Source organism: Colletotrichum chrysophilum, assembly GCF_026319265.1.
Source record: "Colletotrichum chrysophilum strain AFK26 chromosome Unknown scaffold_202, whole genome shotgun sequence".
Taxonomy (NCBI): domain Eukaryota; kingdom Fungi; phylum Ascomycota; class Sordariomycetes; order Glomerellales; family Glomerellaceae; genus Colletotrichum; species Colletotrichum chrysophilum.
Window position 1 is genome coordinate 61,977 of NW_026517489.1, and position 7,686 is coordinate 69,662.

Genomic DNA, 7,686 nt, shown 5'->3' on the forward strand with positions numbered 1-7,686 from the left:
TTGCCACGAAAATACATCGGAACATGGATTTGTGACAGGGCCACAACTGTTACGCAGAGCACGGATGGTGGCCATTGTTCTGCGGAAACTTGTCAAGTCACCACGGTCTACCCGGGGAGCGATTATCAAGCCCATGACTGGACTCGTCAGAATTAGAGAGGATTGCTAGTCCCGGCAGCCGGAACTCCCACGACTACTGGAGAGGTCATAAAACGTCCACACTGGTTAGTGAACAGCAAGCCAAGAGGCTGATACGACCGGCGATAGGAACCGGGGTTGAAGTTCGCATGGACATGAATAAAGAAGCAATCCATTGCTAATTGTGTCAGGCCCGTGATCTTACGCGATAGGACCTGAGACGCTGGCATGAAAGATCCTGATAGACCTCCAGCAATAGTTCACTTCATTCAACGACCTTGCCTGATGGTAGTCTCTCTCGTCACCATGATTTGGTTCCTAAAGTCTCCCCGGAGTTCCTGGCCCACGTGCCCTGTCTTCGGCTCCGCTGTCACATGAGAGTAGACCGCAGGCACAGCCCCCGACTGGCTGGCTATCATATCCTTGAGCACAAGCTCCTCGGTGCTAACCTCCCTTTGAGTGTTGTTGCTCTTTAGCTGCTTGAAGTTGCTGCGGCCAATCCCTGATGAGCTCCCGTATCGCGGGTAGGCGCTAGTTCCGCTCTTGTGAGCGGACGACAGGCCTGCTCCTGGAAGCCACTTCGCGAGCAAGGGCCGGAGAGTCGGCAGGGAGGCGGCAATGATGGAGGTGTTGAGCTCGATGGCGGACCAGATCGCGGCGCCGATATTCTCCCACGGAGGGTCCTCGCTGTAGACGGCGGTGCGGAGGGTGAACATTCTGTAGACGGAGATGATGCACACACTACCCACCAACGTTAGTTGCACGTCACTTAGAAATTCTCTAGCAGGCATCGGGGGAGATCGACACTTACAAAAAGCCGAGAGAGAAGACTCCAAACAACATGGCCTTCTGCTTCGTAGGAAGTCGCAGCTTGAGAACGGATGGTAGAGGAATGCAGAAGATCATAATGTCCGTGGCCATGCTCATGCCTGAGGAGAAATACCAAATTGGGAGCGTGTTGAGACAGAAGCTGGCGGTGCTGGGAACGATGATGGAGATTGGCAGGCACGATGTGCCGAGTAGAGTAGCCTGAGCGCATGCCCACAGGACAACAAACACCATTGCCCAGAGGCAGATTCTCTGAACTCCCTTGGAAGGAAAGACGCGTCGGTATTGGAACAGAAAAGAAACCTTCACGACGTTCATCCCCATGTTGTAATGGAGGACAGCAACAAGAAGGAACTGGTGGGCTGTAAGCAACTGGGTGTCGTTTGGGATGCCACGCATGACAGGTTGTCTTACCTTGAGTTGTTGAAGCGTCTCCTCCAGTGACACATTCTCGACATGCCTTCCCATGCCATACTTGACCTCTTTATCGATCGGTCAGGGTTGTCGCGTGGAGATTTGGAGTGAGAAACCTACCGAGACAAGTCGCGGCCGTAACAACGATTGCGAACAACTATTGAAGATGTCAGGTTGGGTAATAGACGGGACTCTGCTTTGGGTCTATTCTCACCTCTGCAATAACGATGCTTAAGTCATCTTTTCCCGCCGTTCTCAGAAGAACAAGTCGTGTGTAGAGTCTGAGCGAGAGAATCGACGCTGAAGCAGCAACGAAACCGATCGCAATACCGCTTACAATGTGTCCATTGGATTCAGTGCGAATCACAGAGGGCTCGGTGGCCATGGCTGCTGATGTTGACCGCCAGGCGGAGACTTGAAAGCGATAAAGGGGAAGATCAAAAGATCCACAGATCCAGTCTTAATCTTCAAGGACCCAGGTCAGCGCCAACGTCTTAGCCTTATACTGAAGATCTCGACGATCAGAACGGCGAACTCTTTACATAACCTTGGAGGTCATCTCACAACCATGAATCACTTCCTGCGTCTCCTGCAGAGGGGCAATGTTCTATCTGTTTGGGCAACACTCGGAGGAGACTTCTACTCTGATCCAGAGAATGGCGAAGTGTCTCTGCATGCAGGGGTGATGTAGCCGAGACGGCAGGAACGGAAGCACCTGCATCTCTGTGGCGAGGGTTCGTCTCATTTGAGTCTGGTCTAGTGTGACTGCCCGTTCCTAGCTGCAGTCACAATACAATGGAAAACAAGATTTCTGCTCAGGAGCCTCAACCCTGCTGTGCCTCTCATGTCCCGAGCTTCCCGAATCTTCAACAGTTCTTCAGGGAAAGTGGCTTGGTTTAATTAGACATACGATTGTGTCCTGCATTGCCGCAGGTCTCATGTCCGACATCGAGCCTGAGTTCCACGTCTGCTCTTCATGCGGCCTTCGATCGGGCCCCTTTTCGAATGTTCTTCTACGTCAAAGAAACGAATTCCTATTTCATGTGGCGATGCCATCAAGCCCCCCTATCCTTCTGATTCTTTCACACATACGAGACAGACTTATCATTCAAAGCTCGGCCGATTCAATTTCTTTTTCGGCCGTTCCGTCCATCCATCCATGGTTGCATTTACGTTATTTCAATCAATACGACAGCGCACGGACTATGTTCATGATTCCAGTCAACGTCTATACGGTACGTTTGCTCGGGCCCCTTTCTGCGTAGAGCTTCGCTGGGTTGAAGTATGGGATAGTCTAGGTGCGACCTGGTGGGTTCCAACGAGGGACGAACCTTGCCTAACTCCCCTTTGCCGTGGAAGACCATTGGATCCCGGCGATAGATGCATGGTTCCTGCCACTGCTAGATTGTGTACTTGCCTGTCTTTGATGGCTGAGGAAAGAAGAATCTGATCATAGAAGCAACCCAGGCGCACTTGGATCCTGGCTAAACCGGCAACCTGCTTCAACGGACCCTGTTCCGCGAGACGTGCCTCACACATGCAGTAGCGTGTTGTCGGTAGAAGTCAGGATTTAGCCTAGCAGTGTCTGCTGCGACTGAGACCGGGCCAAGTGTCTTGAAGTGGACGAAAGAGGGAACAACCCTGGCGGGATTACATACTCGCTGTCGCTAATGATACTGCGCTGCAGATAAACTTGTTGGAACGAAATTCTCCAAATCCTGGGTCATCTTTCGATTCGATGAAGAAATGCATTTTATGGAGTCTGCTGGGGTCGAGCGGGGGAATTGGGCCCGGGGTAAAATGCAGAGTAAGGGTCTTGGGCCAATGGAAGATCAGGGAGGAGTGAATACGCGTTCCAACAACTTCCCACGGTGCAACGCCACAGCTCGATCATACCAGAGATCTTATGGTGTGTTTCCTTTGGAATAGGAGGAAGATAGGGTAGTCTCATAGCGCATAATCCTTCGCAAGCCACCTACTTTTTCAACGCGCACAACTCCGATCACCAGAGCATTCGTTGCGACACTGACGGAGAGTCTTTGTGGGGTCTGTTATCCCCAGACCCTTCTTTTTGGCCCCATACAGACAGGGCTTAGTCTTATTCTTAATCCAACTGTCTCCTCTCACCGGGACCCGCCTCCGAAGGCCACCGTTGGCGCTAACCCCAGAGATGCCCTCCGCCGCCCCTCTTTAAAACCTGCTGACAGGGATCACCCTGAAATACGAAGCATCGCCCTCTAGCCGAAGGAGACGTTTGACGTGGTGGGGTTGCCCTCGATGTTCGTGAGCGTTACCATGTCCGCACTGACCTGGAGATCGGGGACGTGTTCGTCTGTTGGTGTCGGTCCCGCCTCTGCTCCGCCTCGGGCAACGTTGACGGGCCTACTGGAAGTTATTGGAGAATGGAAGGCGGGTAGATCCATGGGTCTGACACTCGACAGCCGCATTTTGCGCACTGATGCATGTAGTTCCCTTCCACACGCACCATCTCTTTCAACCCCCATATTTTGAGAAGTCTTGCTGGACATTCTATCCGGAAGAATCTTGCCGGTCGGTGTCACATCTTTGATGGATGTGTCGGCACATGCAGTCAGCCATAGCAATACCGGATGGAGCGTGCGCCCGCTTTGAGTTGAATGTTTGAATTGATAGAGACTTCCTTACCTAAGTAACCAGAGTGGTGATTGATGAAATTATACTCCCAGTCTCGATGAAGTCAGGCCATTAAGACTCGCGGTCCCCGTACATGTCCGCAGTCTTTGTGGCATGACAGCGCAGGAAGATATCTCCGATGTAATGTCGCTTAGCCTTGTCTATTCGTAGGCCTCAACGCCAAGTCCTGTCTCTGTCTGCCAGGGGAGGACTAGCGCCGCTCATAAACCAGGTGCTTTTGCTTGCAGCATGTGTCAGCTATTGGGTCTGGAGTAATAACCAAGGTCGCGTTCCTGACAGTATGTTTTCCTCCAAAGCCTCCGCATGGAACTGCGGTCGAAGTCGTACCTAGTGAGCAATGAGCTTACAATACCCATACTATTGACATCTGCTAGGTAGTCTCTGCCCAATGGGGACGTCCGGATGGTTCCCGGGGTAAGCGTCTTGAAAGCCCCCAATCCGACATAGGAGCGCATGAATAAAGCATTCGTAATGAGAAAAACGACTTAGACTGCACAATCTCCTCCCGTAAATGGTTTAGTCGACCGAGATACCCAGCCCGATGGCTCTTCACCACGTGAAGTATGGGCCATCATCGGCATGTACAAAAACAAGCTGCCCTCCCATCCAATAAGCAGACCATCCAGACCGCCCAGCCTTAATCCTGCGCCAACCTCCATTATCAACGGCCGTCACTCTTTTTACTTTGCCCAAGATGATGTTCTCCAAGGCTTGGCCAGCAGCTGTCCTGCTGTTTGGTGTCACTTCGGCCCAGGACAAGACTTACGACTATGTACGTCCATCTACCGACCTCTCTTGCCTCGATGATGTAGCTGACACTCCATGCAGGTCATTGTAGGAGGAGGTACCGCTGGATCAGCTCTAGCAACACGCTTGAGTCTAGGCCTGCCGGATGCCCAGATCTTGCTTCTTGAAGCCGGCCCATCTGCCCTCGATGAGCTCCGCATCAACGTCCCTGGTCTACGAGGCTCCATTCTGGGAACGAACTTTGACTGGAACTTCACTACGGTTGATCAGAGCGGTCTCGGTGGTCGCCAGATCCTCGTGAACCGCGGCAAAGTCTTGGGTGGCTCATCAGCCATGAACTACCTCTGCTATGACCGTGCTTCGTCCCCGGAGTACGAATCATGGGCTGAGATGGGCAGCGAAGGATGGACTTGGGACGTCATGATTGATGCCATGACCAAGTCGGAGAACTTCACCGGTTCAGACAAGGATACTCGCGGTCGCGCCGGTCCCATCCGTAACACGTACAACCGCGTCATATATGATGTACTCAACACATGGCAGCCGGCCGGCAGCGAGCTTGGTCTTCCTATCAACGAGGAGGGCAACATGCACGGCAATCCCATCGGCATCATGTTCCAGGGCACCAACATCAACAACGTCGACTACAGCCGCTCTTACAGTGCGAACAGCTACTTGCCTCTCGCCGGCTCTAACCTCGTTGTTCAGACGAGTGCTCAGGTTGTCAAGGTTAATCTCGAGAAGGCCTGTGAAACTGAGTATGTCGCCACCGGCGTTACGCTCGCTGATGGGAGTGTTATTAATGCTACCAAGGAAATCATTCTCTCCGCCGGTTCTGTGCAGAGCCCTGGTCTCCTCGAGCTTTCTGGTATCGGACAAACTGCCGTTCTTGAGGCTGCTGGAGTAACACCTTTGGTTGACCTTCCTGGAGTTGGCGAGAACTACCAAGACCACATCCGCACCTCCAACGTGTACCGTCTCAAGGATGGCATCGACTCATTCGACAACCTCATTTTTGACGCCAACGGAGAGAATGCCACCGCTGAGCTCCAAAAATGGATCGATGGAGAGGTCTCTCTCTACGACTACACCTCGGCTGCCTACGGCTTCTTGAACTGGGGCCAAGTCGACAGCCAAGCTCAGGCCGACATCACAGCTCTTGCCGAGAGTGCCGTCGGCGCTAGCACTAACCCCATCGACAAGAAGAAGCTCGAGTTCCTCAAGAACGACGCTGTTCCGGACTACGAGCTCATCTTCGAGGCCAACCACGTCGGTGCCGCTGGGTACCCTGGCTCTGGCAAGTTCATCACGGTTTTCAGCACTGTTATGCATGCTCTCAGCCGCGGAAATGTGCACATCGACCCGGCCAACCCGACAGGCAAGCCGATCATCGACCCCAAATACCTCAGCAACGAACACGACATCAGGGCTGCAGCGGAGGGCGCCAAGTTTGCGCGCAAGATCGCCGAGACGGGCCCTATCTCTGCGATGTGGGAGGCCGAGACTGAGCCAGGCCCAGATATCCAGACCGATGAGAAGTTCAGCGAGTTCGCAGTCAACACGGTCAACAGCTTTTACCATCCTGTTGGCACTTGCTCTCTGCTGCCTCGAGATGACGGTGGTGTTGTAGATGCCGATCTTAAGGTGTATGGAACTACTAATTTGCGCGTGGTGGACAATAGCATCATTCCCATCATTCTCTCTGGTCACATCCAGACGGCTGCGTATGGAATTGCAGAGATTGCCGCTGCAAAGATCATTGCCCAATCAGGCTAAATACAAATGTAGTAAGATATCATACGTGCTTGTTCATTCATTTAGATTGATTCCAAGAGTGTCCTAGTTGGCTTAACTAATAAGACTCTTGCCTGCAAACGTTGAAGACCACTAGTCCAGGCATCCTAGCGACTTTGTTCTGAGATCTTAGTCCGCAGCTGTTCAGTGTAAACGCTCGTTCCCATCCTATTAGACTAGAGGTCTGACAAAGTCTAAAACTTCCTCAATATTTCGAATTACGCGGTGACTCTCAATCTTCGTTCCATCGTCCGAGTCCGAGTTATCGCCTGATTCAGGGGCGTACAACAATGCGCGCAATCCCGCTCCCAAAGCCCCCGTGATGTCTGCTCTGGCCGAGTCGCCGACCATCAAAATTCGTTCTGCCTCATACCCTAGCATGTCGATGACAAATTGGAATGCCCGCCTATCCGGCTTACTGTATCCTATCATCTCTGAGCTAATCAGACAGTCGACGAGAGGAAGTATGCCAAGAGCAGCCGCCTTTTCCTCCTGGTGTTTCTGTTGTCCATTTGTGAGGATGACGACAGGTATTCCCATAATTTTCAACCGTTGCAGGGTCTCCAGGCTGTAGGTGGTTGTCCTGTATGCGGCTCGGTAAATTGCCTTATGTCTGTCTCGAAACCTTTCCATCTCAGCCTGTGATGGAGTTGGAAGACGAAGAGAGGTGAAGAAATCCCGGACCTTCTCGATGTCTTTCTCTTCGTAGGTAATTTTCTTTGCGAGATAATCATCGTAGGCGCGATTAAGTGAACGTTGGTAAACAAGGTTGAGCAATTCGATGGGAAATTGTTTTAATCCGGGCCACATACTTTGCAGTTTTGCCATGGCCTGTATCGAGGAATGAGTATGGTCGAACAAAGTACCGTCCAGGTCAAAGATGACCGCATCGAAAGGGCGATCATTCTGCGTGGGTTTGGCGGACATGGCTTATGTTCTTTGCGAAGTTGGATTGTTGTTGTTGTTGTATTTAACGCCGAGGCGGCAAGGGCGCAACCGCCCTTGCGGCCGACCTCCCGAAGGGTATATGGCGTGAAGGGCCGCAGGCTCAAGCTATATACTCTAAAGTACACTCCTCTTCCTAACGTCCTC

The 7,686-nt window shown here is 52.2% G+C and overlaps 2 protein-coding genes across 2 annotated transcripts; one reads left to right on the forward strand and one right to left on the reverse strand.

Annotated features, from left to right (window-relative positions):
• Positions 1–407: 407 nt before the first annotated feature.
• COL26b_013057 (uncharacterized protein) lies at positions 408–1,065 on the reverse strand (the record flags this gene model as incomplete). Its single annotated transcript, XM_053185684.1, has 2 exons — positions 408–879; positions 950–1,065. The coding sequence occupies 2 exons, from the start codon at positions 1,063–1,065 to the stop codon at positions 408–410; spliced, it is 588 nt and encodes a 195-aa protein (XP_053030391.1).
• A 3,682-nt stretch (positions 1,066–4,747) lies between these two features.
• On the forward strand, positions 4,748–6,576 carry COL26b_013058 (uncharacterized protein; the record flags this gene model as incomplete). The annotated part of the gene is made up of 2 exons (XM_053185685.1): positions 4,748–4,825; positions 4,882–6,576. 2 exons carry the CDS (start codon positions 4,748–4,750, stop codon positions 6,574–6,576), a joined length of 1,773 nt encoding a protein of 590 aa, XP_053030392.1.
• Between the last annotated feature and the right edge of the window lie 1,110 nt (positions 6,577–7,686).